The 16,497-nt window shown below is 41.1% G+C and overlaps 1 protein-coding gene across 2 annotated transcripts in view; it reads left to right on the top strand.

Annotated features, from left to right (window-relative positions):
- Positions 1–287: 287 nt before the first annotated feature.
- The window catches only part of CCDC39 (coiled-coil domain 39 molecular ruler complex subunit), a 33,558-nt gene continuing 17,348 nt past the window's right edge, over positions 288–16,497 (top strand). The window contains exons 1-9 of one of the 2 annotated variants that reach the window (XM_060274352.2): positions 288–477; positions 2,829–2,948; positions 4,357–4,503; positions 6,668–6,826; positions 7,310–7,402; positions 7,495–7,623; positions 8,544–8,735; positions 13,388–13,491; positions 14,682–14,814. In XM_060274352.2, coding sequence (XP_060130335.1) covers positions 349–477; positions 2,829–2,948; positions 4,357–4,503; positions 6,668–6,826; positions 7,310–7,402; positions 7,495–7,623; positions 8,544–8,735; positions 13,388–13,491; positions 14,682–14,814 — 1,206 coding nt within the window. In that variant the 5' untranslated portion in view covers positions 288–348. Of the gene's footprint in view, positions 478–581; positions 924–2,828; positions 2,949–4,356; positions 4,504–6,667; positions 6,827–7,309; positions 7,403–7,494; positions 7,624–8,543; positions 8,736–13,387; positions 13,492–14,681; positions 14,815–16,497 lie in introns of those variants that run through there. The other variant, XM_088669214.1, reaches the window with a different exon arrangement.

The raw sequence follows: 16,497 nt of genomic DNA, 5'->3' as shown, positions 1-16,497 counted from the left end.
GACGTGGCGTGCAAGCTGCGAAATGTTCATAGGCACGAGGGACACTATATAAACACTCGTCTGGAGGCGCCTCGTGTTGCCCAGCCGCCGCCGCCACCCCACCCTCCGGACCCCAAGTTTTATGAGAGGAGGGGGCGGAGGGAGAATCCCACCCCCATACGGTAGCACCGCGCTTGGCTTTATAAACCCGCCGGCCCAGCCAGGATGAGGCCTGCCTGCCTGCGCGGCGGTTGCCAAGGCCTCGCGCCGGCCGTTGCCAAGACAACCAACGGCGCGCGTCTCGCTTTGCTCAGGGCCGGTGGCGGCGGCGGCGGCGGCGGCGGGAGCCCGAGCTGAGGAAGGGACACCATGAGCGCCCTCGGCGGCCGCGGCCATGGCGGAGGCGAATCCACCGCTTCGATACTGGCCGAGCTCGACTGGGACGACGGCTTCGCCATCCCCGTGGCCAGCGCGGAAAACAAGGCTCTGGAGGACGAGGCGAGTTGGCGGCACTGGGTGGGGTGGGGGTAAGAGAAGCAAGGGGTGGGGGTGGGGGGTGGAGCGCGCGGGGCCCTCTTCCAAGCCCCCTCGGCTCCATCGCTGAGTCTGCCTTGGTCAGGCCACACCTGGAGTGCTTTGTCCCATTTTGGGGCGCCATCATTGAATAAGGACATGGACAAGCTGGAACCAAGATGATGAAGGGTCTGGAAGCCCAGCCTGATGAGGAACGGTTGAAGGATTGGCATATGTTTAACCTGGGAAAGAGGAAATATACCCACCTTTTCACATATCTCCAGGGGTGTCCCATGCTCCGGAGGGTAGGACTCGAACCAGTGGATTCAAGTTACAAAGAAGAACTTCCCGGCAGTGAGAGCTGGTCTACGGTGGAACGGCCTCCCTCAGGAGTCTGCGGACTCTCCTCCCTTGGAAATTTTTAAGCAGAGGTTGGATGGCTATCTGTCCCCTGAGTCCTTCGGTTGAGATTCTTGCATTGTAGGGGGTTGGACTAGATTACCCTTAGGGTTCCTTCTAACTCTACATTTCTGTGATGCCAATTAAAAACGAGTTTTTAAAATTAAAAAATTAAAAATAAAGCCCCCCCCCTCCAAATGTTATTCGAGGGGGATCTCCTGGAAAGTGTGGTGTGGCTTGGGTGATTTTGGCTGACCAGCCCCCACCCCCAAGTGCAGGAATTTCCTCAACTATGTGCTTAATGTGTCACAACTATTGCTGATAGAAGAATTGAAACCAAAGAATCCCCCCCCAAAAAAAACCCCAAAAAGAGTCCGCCTGTTTTCTCATTGCATTATTTTTTTTACAGCTCTGGCACATAAATTCTTCCTGTCAAACTCTACTTCCAGGGATGCTCTGTGTGTGTGAAAGATGTGTGTCTCCTATTTGCATAGGGTGTGATGGGGACATTTGAGTCTTTCCCCAGTACAGAGATGCAGCAACATGGCACTGGAAGCGAATTTAAAGAAGAGCCTTGCTTGCTTCTAGGCCTTCAGTCACACTTAGGGGTCTATCTAAAGCTGGATTACAAGCAGCAGGTCCCTCTGTGCCTCCCCGCAGCAACTGGTGTTCAGAGGCATATACTGCCTCAGAGCATTTAGCTGTCATGGCTAAGAGCTGTTAATAGACCTGTGAGGCTGCTGCTCCATCTCTGCATGAGTACATCTACTTTGGGCTTGCTGCCTTCCAATGCAGAGTGACTAGTGCAGAGCAGAGGCGGTTCAAAATAGGAATTTTCTTCAAGGGCAAGAGCGAAGAGTTCCTTGAATTCAGAGGAGAAAATAAAGCATGCCTCAACCACCAGGGGTTTGGGAAACATTGTGCTGATGTAGTATGGTGCCTCGTAGGGCTGTGTTCTGCTCTTTATATTTATATTTCCAGAGCTGTCCGTAATTGGTCAGAGTAAAGGTCCATCTGCTTATTTTAGTTCAGCGTTCTGTTTCCTCCACTGGCTAACCAGATGAGGTAGGAACATGAGCTGGGTGTAAAGGCGGCCTTTATTGTTTGTGCCCAGCATATGGTATTCAGAGATGAAATGACTTAGGACATGAAGGTTCCAAGTTAGCTATAATAGCTAATAGGTGTTAAGAGAGTAATTTTCCATGCATTTATGTAATCATTTTAAAAGGCCATTTAGGCTAAACACCATGTGGCAGTAAATTCCATTATAAATGCATTATGGTTGGAGTTTGTCCAGTCTCTTGCACGCACAAATTTTATATCCAACCCAGCCTAAATCTATTTTTACACAGGGTTAGGATGCGTGTATTGGTTAAACTGTGGCAAAGTATGGCAAACAGGGAAGGAAGTGGGGTTAACTTGCCTTTAAAAGTGGATATATTTTATGGATGGCTGTGCTGACATTCCCATTTACTGTATATTTCCAGTGCTGGGCGTTTAATGCATATATATCCTGAAATTTGGTGTAAAATGCTACTGTTTGATGTATTGTTTCTTAAAACAGTTTCACACTGATTGGATCCTGAAGCCTTTCTTAATTGCTAATTCGTTTCTAGCCAAAGTATGAACACCTTTGCATGGGGTAAAGTCATCTCCACCTTGTCAACATATCTTGGTGTGTACACAAACAAACATATCTGACAAATTGAAGCTGTGGTGATATAAACAGCTGGTAAGGGGAATACTGTGAAACATGCTGGGTTGCTAGTGGGGATAATGTGAATTTATTTCTGAACAAATCACCAAATATGTTCATACTTTGTGGTTTTTCTTTCCCACCTCTAAATGCAATAGTATCTAAAAGACTTGACCATCTTCTGATCTTCTAATACTTCTAATATTTTATAACACTAAAATATATTGAATTTTGTTTACAGCTGCAAAAATTGCAAAAAGAAAAGGCAAACTTACAAAATCAGTTGACTGACTTTGAAGACCGTATTGCTGCAATGACATCACATTTGAAGAACGTCAGGCAGGAGTTTAATTTGACACAGGTAGATGCTTAATAGCTCTTCTTTGGTGAAATACATGTGTAATGTAGTCCTATGCATGTTTATTTTGAAGTACTGTATATTCCTGCGTATAAGACTACTTTTTAACCCAGGAAAATCTTCTCAAAAGTCGGGGGTTGTCTTATATGCCGGGTTGTATTTCTTTTACGGCGAATATATCCCAAACTCTATATTTTAACTGGAAAAGTTGGGGGGTCATCTTATATGTCCAGTCGTCTTATACGCTGGAATATACGTAAATCCCACTGTGTTCAGTGAGGCATACTCCCAACTAAATTGGCACAGGATTTCAATTTTATCTAAATATACCCATCTTTCTTCCCTTCAAGGTAGTAAACATAAGATTCCATCCCACCCAGACACTAACTAGAAATGTTGCCTTTCAGGACTGCCATCCTATGCACAGTTATTAAGCATAAATAAACTTAATGGAATTGCTTCTAAGGAAATATGCCTAGGATTGTTATGCAGAGCTGTAATCCTGTGTGCAATTATATGGAAATAAGACACATTTAACTCTGTAGGGTTCACTTCTGAGTAAACATGGATAAGATCAGGGTACATGAAACAGAAAAGGGGTGTTGATCATTGTTATTTATGCTCATAGTTTATCATTGTTGCTTGTGTTTTGCATTTATTATTTCCAAACATAATTTTTAAATGAGTTGTATTCCTCATTTGTCAGTAGGCAATGCATGGATGGTTCATAATATTTACAAAAGAAATGGTATAAGCAAAATGATATCATTGATAGTGTAGGCACATAAATATTTAATGGATTTTTATAAGTCAAAGGGATTCTAGCAAAAACGAGAGATCTTCTAACTGGTTATATTTATTATGCTGGTTCTAGATAAGATTACAGAACTTCTTTGTAAGAAATGGAACATTTTATCTGGAAAAATAAATGATTATTAATCATGACAGTTAATAATTTCTGTCAGTTAATTCATATAGCAGCTCATGATATTAATATGTTTGCTGCAGTTATTGTTTTTTGGATGAAATAGACTCCAAATTGGTAGAGAAACCCACATGAATATAATTAACACTACATTTGTTCTGCTCTAGAGAACTATAGAAAAATAAAATAATGGATTCAAAATCTCATTTGAAATGTTTGCATCACTTGGATAGCTAACCATAGGAAACTGCTTCAAGAGAAAATGCTGGATCTTTTGTTATACGAACTCATACCTTTGTAAGTCTAAATACCTATCAGAAAGGTTATTGGATATTTACTGAAGTGGAACTCCTTAGTTGTATGTTTTATAAGTTTCCATCCATTTTTAACTTCCATTTCTTCTAAAAAGGAAACAAAAACAAAATGTGCCTTTAAATCATCACTGCTTGTTAACCCTGAAAAATAATTAATTGCCTTTCTCTTTAGTCTCTTTTCAGAGCCAGGCAGAATGAAATTGAAACTGAGCAGCATTTTAAATCCCTCGCAGAAAGAGAAGTGGGGCGACTGAAAAGCGAGATTCAAAGACTAGAGAATGAAATGGTTTCATTACGAGAGAAGAAAAATAGTCAAGAAGTATGTTTCAAGTATTTCGTCACATATCTGAAAAATATATTCCTAAAGTTGGAAGGTTTCTCTGCTGCTATTCTTGCACTGAGCTTCTCAGCTACATCAAACAAAGGACTTCACACAGCAACAGTTTTGATATTTGTACTATTTTTTGCAGCATTCCCTCCTAAAGTATTTTAATGATCCTAGTATTTAAGGTTTTTAATGCAAGATTAGGGTACAATATGGAAATGGTTATCTGAACTACTATATTGGTTTAACAGTACAGGTCACTTTAACATGGTTGATTAGAAACTTTAAAAGCTGTCAGACATTTAGTTCATCTAGCTCAGTTCTGTTTACAGTAACTGACAATAGATGTTTGGGATTGAATCTGGGACCTTGGGCATGCAAAACATGTTCTCTATTGCTGACCTACAGTCGGTCCCTGCTTATCAGTTGATTTTCCAGGAACTGTTTACTTGGGGCAAAACTGTACTTAATAAGAAGCAGTCTCATATTGAGGCACTCATATTGTGCAATTGTTGAATTGCTTTGGGATGTTTTATGAGGTGTAACCCATAAATGAAGTGAGTAAATATTGTTACAGGCCACCCTAATCTTTGCTGAGCAGTAGCAATAGATTCCGGGTTCTTCGCACTTAACCAGGGTTTGTGATTCCTTGGAAAAATGAGACACAGCAGAGTTTGTGTGTCTTAGAAATATGGTTTATTCACACATATTTACACCTGAAGCATTCAATGAAGGGGGAGTTCACCGTATTTACATTCTAAGAGGGGCTTGTCCTTCCCAGCAGCACAGCAATGAATTCAGAGGCTTAGCCAAAGATAAGCCTACATAACTTGTTCATCCCAACTGAGCCAAAGCTGGGTGTAACCTTAGGCCAGTGTAAATTCCTCAAATGGGGCAGTTCAGAGGCATGGCAGAAGTGGGACCAGAGAGGGAGGACTTCATCTGCATCCTAAACCCATTCATCTTGGTCACGTGCTTTGGCAACCCAGCACACTACCGGTATTTTAAAGGCTTGTTTTCCCTCTGCCACGCTTAGGCAAACACAGCCTGCTGCCAGATGAGGTTTAGATCTGGTATAACTTTATGCTGCATTAGTTTCCTGGGCTTGCTTTATGTGAGTTTCTTGTGCATAGGATTGCTCCCTCAATAACAGTTGGTGTTTGGCATGGATTTGTAGTAACAGATGATTTTATGCATATTATTGTTATGCTGTATTGATGTTTTATCGTGCCTGTAGAGGGTTTTACAATATTATGATTTTTATCATAGCCACCCTGCTGCATTTGAAACCCTGATAAAAAATATGGGCTAGGTGCCAAACAGCTATGAAACTAGTTCTGTGACCCCAAGAAACATCTGGCTTGTTTCCCCTCAAATAGCAAACAGTGCTTCCAAAACAGTTTCTCATATGGCATGAGAAGCCACTGTGTAGAATTCCACTAAACTTGCAGAAGAAGTAAGAAGTGTCAAAACAAGTCTTTGGACCCCATCAATGTTAATGGTCATTATTATCTCCCCCTAAAGGGTCAAACTAGAGTGACATGTCAGCTGTGTCTCTGCTTTTATGCAATTTCCCCTAGCCAGCTCCAATGCCGGAAACTAGTTGGACAGAGAGAAAAAATGTTTAAAGCAATATAGAAGTAAGGTTGAAAAAGGGGATTGGTTTTTGTCCCCTTCTCCACTCACCTCTTTTGCTGTAAAGTAGTAGATCCACTTCCAGTTCTGGTTTATATGAACAGGGTAGATACATGCTTAAAACACATGTGACTGTCACGTCATGTCTGGCACAAATACACATATATAGGAAAGATTTGGAAGCAGATTGTCTGTCCCCTTACCCTTCTTGGAAGCAGTCCTATCAACATGATAAGTTGGTCAAAGTCCTCTGTCATAAATGCAACCTGATTTTATTTACTCGGGCCCATCACTCCCATCTACTGTAACTCTGTCTTCAGACTAGTCTTCAGAGTAGGATTTAAGATTACTGGACGGGGATAAGGTAGAGAACCAAGATACACAAAACTGATTCTGACAGTATTCAAACTCAATATTTCCCCCAGGTAAGCAGCCTCAAGTTGTTTGTTGGGCTAATAAAAATATGATATTGTATGATTTTTATTACATTTCCTTTTAAACTTTTTCCTTCCTACTATATTAGAACAATATTTTCAAAGTGACTCAGAAGCTGGAAGCCTTAAGATGCCAAATGAACTGGGACCAACAAGCTTTGGAGGCTTGGTTAGAAGAGTCTGCACGCAAAGACAATGATGCAGTTGCAATCCAGAAGTATGCACAGCAAGATGATAGCAAATTGCAAGTATGTATACATTTTACTAAAAGTTCACTTGTAACACCCCCCCCCCCCAGTCCCGCAAGACCATATTACTTGCAGCATCTGGTTGGATGGGAAAGAGATGTAGTGCTGTAGTAAGACATGAGATGCGAAACATGGATGTTTGCAACTATTATTTGTTTATTAACAGGGCATTTTACAACAAAATAAGACAATATCAAATATGAAAATCTGGAGTGGATTATGAGGGATGGGGTGCAGAATGGAGGAGAAGAGGTTTGTTTGTGCAAAGTGGTATTCTGTTGCCCGAGCAAAACAGCCACATTGGATATTTCCGATGGAGTTATAAGTAGATGGTCCATATAATCTTTGAGTCCTTCCTAGCCTTAGGATTTTATGACCTTAGGTTTTCTGAAAATGTGGCAGTGGTAATGCTTTATTAACTTCTAACTGTATTTTATAATTAGAGTTCAGTACTTTTAATAGTATGTTTCATTATCTTTTCAGATGTTAACTCTACAGATCGAAATGCTGACTGTACAATGTAATAACAGACGCAGAATTCTTGACAATGAGCTTACAGAGACCTTGGCTGCTCAGGTTTGTCCACTGGAGAATGTGTTTTGCAGTAATACTTCAAGTGTTTCTTATACCTGGTATACATTGTTAGTAGTTTCCGCTTCTCTTTACAGATAGAGCTGGATAAGACAGCTGAAGATTTCCGCAGGGTTCATCATGAAAGACAAGAACTTATCAGGCAGTGGGAGAGCACCATAGAACAAATGCAGAAAAGAGATCAAGAAATAGATAAGTGTGCCTTGGTAAACTATTTTCTGGCTTTTTGATCTCTTAATATATGTAATGTCATCTGGGCTTCCATTTCCTAAAGAGCTGAATGTCATACGGGTTTTATCATATTGGTCTGAATATAAGCTGCCCCAAAATATAGACCATACTCGTAAAATGAGTTCTCTTTGGAAGGAAAATTTGTCATAAATCTCTGGCACAATTTAAAAAACATGCAACCTCTAGACTCGTCTCACACAGAATAATACTGGGCAACCAGTGCCACCTATTGAGAAGGGCAGGTGATCTTTTTACAAAAATTACTACTTCTACTACTACTACTAATAGTAATAATAATTTATTATTTATACCCCGCCCATCTGGCTGGGTTTCCCCAGCCATTCTGGGCGGCTTCCAACAGAAATATTAAAATACACTAATTTCTTAAAGATTAAAAGCTTCCCTAAACAGGGCTGCCTTCAGATGTCCTGAAGTCTGGTAGTTATTTTTCTTTTTGACATCTGGTGGGAGGGCATTCCACAGGGAGGGTGCCACTACTGAGAAGACCCTATGCCTGGTTCCCTGTAACTTGGCTTCTCACAGCGAGGGAACCGCCAGAAGGCCCTCGGCACTGGACCTCAGTGTCCGGGCAGAGCGATGGAGGTGGAGACGCTCCTTCAGGTATAAAGCTCTCTGTGGTTCCCAAGGCCTCATCTTAAATCACACCTTCTCTACCTATAAGTGCACAACTAAAGACTGTACTCAGGTTTTATACAAGCCAGATTCTGGGGAAAATGTGGACTATATTCGTACCAATGGTTTTCGCACCATAACCTGTTAAAGCAAGAAAAAAAACAAACAGTCGCCTAAACAACAAATTTAACTTTTTTGTGGTTCTTGGTTTGTTGATCCAGCAGCATGGTTACAACTGATTTGTATATTTTTCTGTCCCTAGCTTTTAGCACAGGCAAGGCGGGCAATCCGTGCAAAGGAAAGTTTGCTTAAAGACAAGGTTCAGTTTTTGGCAAATGAGAGCGGTAATAACATGGAGTACGAGAAGAGAATTGCCATGGCTGTTCGGCTAGCTACCAAACTGAGGCTAGATTACCAAAAAGAGGAGGCCAATCGAAATCAGTTCCAGGATGAGGTAATTTTAACATCATATATAGTATGGAGACTTTAATCTTTTTCAGTTTAATGTTACTTTGGAACAAAATGTCTGCCCATGCTGTCATAGCAGAAATATGCTGTAAACCTGAGAAAGTTAAAGGGCAGCAAAATGAAGACACCTTTCTAGAACTGATAGTTCCATTATGTCTGATGTTTACTAATAGATATCTCAGAGGAAGTTATAATCAAAACTTGTTAAGGTCAGTGCATATAAGGGATATTTAAACATATGTGACATTTGCCCAGGGGTTCAGACTTTGGGCATTGGCATTTGAATTGGGAAAGCTGTAAAAATGCCCATGATGCTTTGTCAACTTATCATCTTTTGTCAACTGAAGTAATAGGTTTACTCTCTTGTTTCACCTTTCAATTTAATTTTATGCACGCAACTAAAATCCCACATGGCTATAAAATCTAGCCCCAAATTTTAGAATTTATCATGACTATGACTGTAATTAACTTCTAGAAGTTCCAATTTTGTAAAAGTTTTATCTTTCCCGCCAGTACATCAGTCTTGTGCTGAACGTCATCAATATTTCCATTTTCAATATGGGAAACTTTGGCTTGGCAACCACCTGAGTTTGTGGCTCAGCACCTATTTGAACTTGAGTCACCCAGATCCTAAGTTCAACATTCGTGGCCTAGTGAAGGGAATTCTGTGGACTTAGTCCACTGGAGTGGACTTTGTAGTTTATTCCAGCCAAACTGCACTTCACAATCAAGTAGCATAAACTGAGAAAAAGCCAATACTGTACGCTCTTTCATTTCAATAAGGTTTTGATGGGAAGTTCACAGAGAAACATACATAAAATTTAAAGTAAAAAGGTATGGAAACTGTTGGAATATTGGGGTGTTAATCACCAATATTCTTACTATTGCCACTGGCTTCGGTAAAGAAGACAGCAAACAATCGTAGGTGCTAATCTACGTTTATTCAGAGAGTGTGTGTTCAGCCATCACTCTCCAGTTCAGAAGAAAGTGAAAGTAGAAAGAGAACAAAGAACATCACATGACAGGAGATCAGGTTACAGCTTGAGCTCCTGTGTGGGAAAGTTACAGCAATCACATAAAGTAAACATTCATCCACATGCAGCATCTGTGCCATGCAGAGGATTTATGCTAACATCTCCCCTGAATCCTGAAATGGAAAAAGATGCAAATGTGAGAGCATCATTAAGAGAAGTGAACAGACAGTTGTCATAAACAAAATAGGACTTTCCTGCTGTGGAACTCTCTGAGACTGGATTGACCAGCTTTGGCTTCCAGGGGACCAGAGCAGTTGCTCTGTTGACAGAAACAGTGTTGCGTTTGACAACCTGTTGTTGTGGCTTAGCCTGTGTGACTGCTGCCTGTTTTGGAGTTCTAAGCACAGCTAAATTTGCAATTGCTGTGTTGGCAAACTCCTGAGAATACCTCTTGGGTCCTCTTCTAATCCTCTCAGACCTGCGTGAGAGGTGCAAATCCTGTTTACTGAGATTCTCCCCTTCAGGACTTTTGGGAGAACTCATACCAATGGTAAACAGTGGATCTAGTGCTTCAAGCACTTTTTCATCATCCGATGATGGTCTGTTAAAAACAGCATGAGTTCCTTTGTGTATGACTGTCTCCCCTGTGTCAGAGCTACTCGGGGTAGAGCCTTCAGCAAAGGAATCATTATCACTACCACTTGTGTCAGTGTAGGAATCATCAAAATCATTGGCACCTATGGGAAATTCATCAAGAACATATGTTTCTTGTGGCGTAGGAGTGTGTTCTACCTCTTGAGTAAGAATCACCTCATTGGAAGAATGCAACATAACTCTGCATTGACCTTCCTCAAAACCCAATAGAATGCCTTGGACTGGCTTGCCCTCAAGCGAAGCCACCCACATTTTGGTTCCAAAAACCTTAGTGTTGCTCACATCAGGCTTTTGTTGGAACAGAATCTCATAAGGAGAACGTTTCTGTCCTTTAGGAACCTGTCTGAGCCACTGGTAAAGGAAAAATGAGATGCTTTTAGCCCACAGTTGTTCAGACAATCCTGAACTCAGCAGTTGCGCCTGCATGCCTGCTTCTAACTCAGTGTTAACCTTAACACATAAGCTTTTGTCCCAAGCTGCCTGGGTTTTGGCAAACCTGTGGTGAATGCCTTTGTCATCAAAAAAAGCTTGAAACTCCTGTGAAGTAAAAAGAGGAATGTCATTGGTTAACAAACATTCAATTTTACAACCATGTTTCAGTTCAACCTTAGCATGAAATTCAGAAAATTTCACAATAGCCTGCTGAGGCTTTTGCAGAGGATAAAACCACGTATACTTAGAGAAGTGGTCAGTTATCAGAAGATAATATTTGGCCTTGCCAAGGGACTTCGGCATAGGACCAAAAACATGAGCAGAAACGATCTGGAAACAACGTGTTAGACCTTTCTTGCTTGGTTGCTTCTTTGCCACCTTAGGCTCCTCTGGACCTGTTAAACAATCATCAACAACATTAAAACATGCATCACTTTTATCATAAGATAATCTGAAAAGGTTATCTTTGTCTCTGTGTCCCGTCAAAAGAACTTCTCCATCTTTAGAAATCACACAGGTGCCCCTGTGAAAACACAGCTCAAACCCCTTCTCATCAATTTGAGAAACACTGAAAAGGTTTTGCTTCAGCTCTGGAACAAGATACACATTACTGATACTCAAATTTAGAGATTTCAGAAAAATAGTTCCTTTTCCAATGGATTTCAAAGAATTGCCATCTGCCTGTGACACGATGGAGTCCAGCTTCTCAAAAGTCTGGAACAGTCTCTTGTCGTTCACCATATGGTGCGAAGATCCCGAATCTATGATCAGATAAGACCCGTCGTCTTCTTGGTCATCAAGCTGAGTGAGCATTACAAGCATTTTGCGTGCTGTAGGGCCCTTGCTGCTGCCGCTGCTGCTGCTGCTGCTGCTGCTGCTGCTGCCACTACCGCCGCTGCCTCGCCCCTTAGGCCCAGAAGCCTGTTGTTGACTTCCTGAGTCCTTCTGGGGTCGTCTGCATGTCTTGGCTGTGTGCCCAGGAATATTGCATAACTGGCATCTGACCACAGTTTTAAGGGCTTGTGCAGTCTCTGCAGATACACCAGGTGAGGGTGAGTAGCGCTCCCCGTTGGCCTCCGCCTGTGCGCGGGTCCTGTCCTCCTCATTAAGCAATGAAGCATAAATTCCTGCTGCAGTCATTTGCTGAGGGTCTTGAGCCCCCAGCTGGGCTGCAATAGCATTATAGGACTTGGGAAGGCTATTTAGCACTGTAAAGCAATAAATGTCGTCATCCAAATTGACGTTTCTGTCAGCTAGCTCCTGGCGTAGTTGACGCATCTGATGCAAATGGGCTCTCAAGTCTCCTCCCTCCTTCAGACGCAAATTAATTAATCTCTGAAAGAATAATGTTGTTGATCCGGCGCGCAACCTAAGGTGCTCGTCCCGAAGATGAGTCCAAACATCATAAGCATTATCTAAGTTCCGAATATGAACCAGCTGTGATGGGTCCAAATGCAGAACTATTGTTGCCCTTGCCTGTGCGTTGCGATTCAACCACCTGTGGCCTGGCAAAACGGGCGGTGCGTTCTGAATCAACTCAATAAGTCCTTGCCGGATAAGAACACATTCCATTTTAACACTCCACGTTGCATAATTTGAGTCATTTAACAGAGGACACAAACTCTTGGGTGTTTGATCTGAATCCCCGGCTTTAGCCATCTTGCTACTGTAAGCGTACTGCTAGCTTCTGACTTCAAAGTACAAAGAAGCTGCAAATTAGGCTTTCGGCAGGCATCTGCAATTAAGCTGCAACTTTAGAGGTTTTATTGCCGCTATAAATCAGTCCCGGTTACTCACTGCTCCATTGATAAGGAACGCAGACGTCCGTGCTCTTCCTCCCCTGGAACGCAGGAACCGGTGACTCCCAAGCAGGCGAAATTCCTCTGGATCAGCTGCTGCAGATTGAGGCCTCCTTGCCAGTTTACGCTTTTCAGAGGTCCGTGGATCGCAACCAGAGCTCTGCCAGAACTCTGCTACCACTGTTGGAATATTGGGGTGTTAATCACCAATATTCTTACTATTGCCACTGGCTTCGGTAAAGAAGACAGCAAACAATCGTAGGTGCTAATCTACGTTTATTCAGAGAGTGTGTGTTCAGCCATCACTCTCCAGTTCAGAAGAAAGTGAAAGTAGAAAGAGAACAAAGAACATCACATGACAGGAGATCAGGTTACAGCTTGAGCTCCTGTGTGGGAAAGTTACAGCAATCACATAAAGTAAACATTCATCCACATGCAGCATCTGTGCCATGCAGAGGATTTATGCCAATACTGTACGCTCTTTCATTTCAATAAGGTTTTGATGGGAAGTTCACAGAGAAACATACATAAAATTTAAAGTAAAAAGGTATGGAAACAAGGGGTGCACACCTAAAATTGGGAATGTTTGTGTGACAGAAATGCAGGTTTTCTGTATCAAAGTGATATTTGTAATAGCTGTTAGTAATAAAAAAATAAAATCTGTGTTACAGTACAAATGTGGGAAGTTGGTGGGGTGCCTGACAGCCATGATTTCAAAATGACCAGAGTACTCTGAATAAGCACTTATGTTTTGAATATTCATGAAACTTAACCATTAGCTGGACACCTTGAAAGCTACTGTGGATGGAACTGCTTCTGAGTTAGAAGCGATGAGGATGAATGTAGCTAACCTTAAAAAGGAAATCCAAGAGAAAACTTTAAGGTAGGCATTATAAATGGTGAGATGACTGCTATAGTTATTTAAAAAATATTTTTGTAACAAGTACTAGAGGAATAGATACTTTAGACTAGGGGTCAGCAAACTTTTTCAGCAGGGGGCCGGTCCACCATCCCTCAGACCATGTGGGGGGCCGGACTATATTTTGGAAAAAATATATGAACAAATTCCTATACCCCACAAATAACCCAGAGATGCATTTTAAATAAAAGGACACATTCTACTCATGTAAAAACACGCTGATTCCCAGACCGTCCGCGGACTGGATTTAGAAGGTGATTGGGCCGGATCCAGCCCTTGGGCCTTAGCTTGCCTACTCATGCTTTAGACAATGATGAAAAGCGATGGCATGGGCAGAAGAAGATGAAGAAGAGTTTGGATTTGATATCCCGCTTTATCACTACCTGAAGGAGTCTCAAAGCGGCTAACAATCTCCTTTCCCCTCCTCCCCCACAACAGACACCCTGTGAGGTGGGTGGGGCTGAGAGACTTCAAAGAAGTGTGACTAGCCCAAGGTCACCCAGCAGCTGCATGTGGAGGAGCGGAGACGCGAACCTGGTTCCCCAAATTACGAGTCTACTGCTCTTAACCACTACACCACACTGGCTCTCAAATATGGCTATTTAACATTTACTGAACCATTATTTTGTTAGCTGGTTGTTGTTTTTTTAAAAGACTTAGGAAAACTTTGGGACTTGGAGCATAATTTAGGGCAAGGTGCCGTATTACCTGGATGCTAAACATTGTCTCCCCTACCTCCCCAGCTAGAATTTATTATCTTGTTTTCTGTTTTCCATACCAATCTGTAGATTCTCTCAGAATGGTACAGTATTCCATCCATTCTCTTCTACATTCTGGAAAAGTATGAGAGTTGACCAGGAAATTCTTGATTCCTTTTTTAATAAAGCTTTAAAGGTGTTTACTGATTCATATCTTAATATGTGATAAGCTATTAAGTGTGATGAAACAATCTGATTTATTTTTTCTTTAAACTATATCAAAACAATGGCTGAAATTTGGGCTCCTTACTAAGTAAGTTGTTAGAGGTCCTAAATAGCAAATTACATAAGTTACATGTATTTTATATTAATTTGAGGGTTAGAGATATTAGCTCCAGTTTTTTCTGTTGAAAATTATATGTAACTTTCCTTCTCACCCTATAAATCTGTGCTAAGGCTAAACGTGATAAAGGACCAGAATGACAGTCTTGCGAGTAAACTGAAATATGTGACAAACCAAGCACTGACTTTAGAAGAAAAAGCAGCCAGAATGGAAGAGCTCCTGAAAGAGAAAGAGAAAAGTGTCAAGGTAAAAGCAAATATACTGTATATAAAAAGCATGCTTTCTTTCACTGTTACCAGCAGTTTGTCAAAGTGCCGTTAGACATGGATACCTTTGACTGACTGACAATTTGGTTTCAGTTTTTATATGTTACTTTACAGAAATATTTGTTGTCCACGTGAGCTCTATCTGATTAATCATTTCCACAATACTTGGAACTTCTGTTAAGAACTGAGCTAAAACCTGTAAGATCAGGTGAATGCCAGATAAATGTGTTTTGACTGAATTGGGAATGAGATTCACAGAGGAAAGAGAATCAACAGTTCTAAGGTGAAGGAACTCAAATGTTATAACAAACACCACAAAAGCAAAAATCCTTGAATCACCCAATCACAGAGGATGTAAGGAAGGTCTGGTCATTATTTCTACATGTGATTTTTTAAATAAAGTAATTTAAGGAAAACCTATGATAATGATGCTTATAGGAACTGTTCATATGAAGCATGAAAGGTAAAAATGAACAGTATTTTAATCACTATTCAGTTGTGCAAAGCTTTAATATTCTGGATGACATTATTTCTGGTTTAAGAGGCTCACAATCAATGCCTATTATAAAATCATACAATTATAGAGTTGGAAGGGACCACAAGGGCCATCCAATTCAACCCCCTGCAATGCAGGAATCTTTAGTCCAATGTGGGGCTCAAACACAACGACCTTGAGATTAAGAGTCTCATGTGCTACTTACTGACTGAGCTGTTCCAGCATTTTCATAAGGAACTTGAGTATCAACAACAATCTGTATAGAAACAAGAGGTAGATTAGTGCCATTGCTAGCACTGACAAAATATTTTATTGAAATTACTTAAGATGAGAACACAGCTCAGTTGTTTCCCACTCCTTAAGCTTAGCAGCCAGTCTTCCAAAAATGGCTATTTTTGCATAAGGGTACTGATCTTGTAGTATTGGTGAGACAACATGGACCGGTTTGTGACACTGCCCAGATTGTGGGGACTCTGAACTATTCTATTTTTGGCATATGATACTATAACACTAGACCTCAAGTGACTTCATAATTCAACAAGAAGCACTTTAAATTCTTCTTTGAACTTAAGTATAGAATTTTCTAAATGTGGATTAATAGTAGTTGAATTAAAATAACAATAAGTCAGAGAACCTGAACACACTGAAATGAAACAACCTGACTGCAGACTGCAAGAGATTATCCATAATATTCTTAGTAGGGCAGCTAAACCATGTGCAGTGCTCCTTTCCTTGCAATGGAAGTGGATAACCCAAGAGCATAGCAGTTCCACAGCTGAGGGGTGATAGTTTAACTAGGATGAACAATGTCTGTAATGCGTTAGTCAGAAGTACGCTTTCCATCAAAATTAGCCATACATGTCTATTTGCCACATCTATTAATTCACGGTGAAAAGATATGGGCAGGGAATAATGCACTCAAAATTGCATTATTTCCATTTGAGCTTCTGTTCCTCAGTGCCAGTCCCCTCTGTAGGAAAGCAGTGTTGCTGAGACTGAATCTTATTTAACACTCTGTATATTTTAGGATCTCTGTGTGGTATTAAAATATCTGAATTAATATCTTAATCATTTAGAAAGAATGAGATCTCATTTCAGTCAAAGTGAATTAGATTTTTGTGTTCAGTTATGTACGTAATTGCTAATGGTGTTTCGTAGATCAGTGGA

This window comes from Zootoca vivipara, chromosome 5 (genome assembly GCF_965207765.1).
Source record: "Zootoca vivipara chromosome 5, rZooViv2.hap1.1, whole genome shotgun sequence".
Lineage (NCBI taxonomy): Eukaryota > Metazoa > Chordata > Lepidosauria > Squamata > Lacertidae > Zootoca > Zootoca vivipara.
This window is presented reverse-complemented; position numbering and strand designations above follow the sequence as displayed.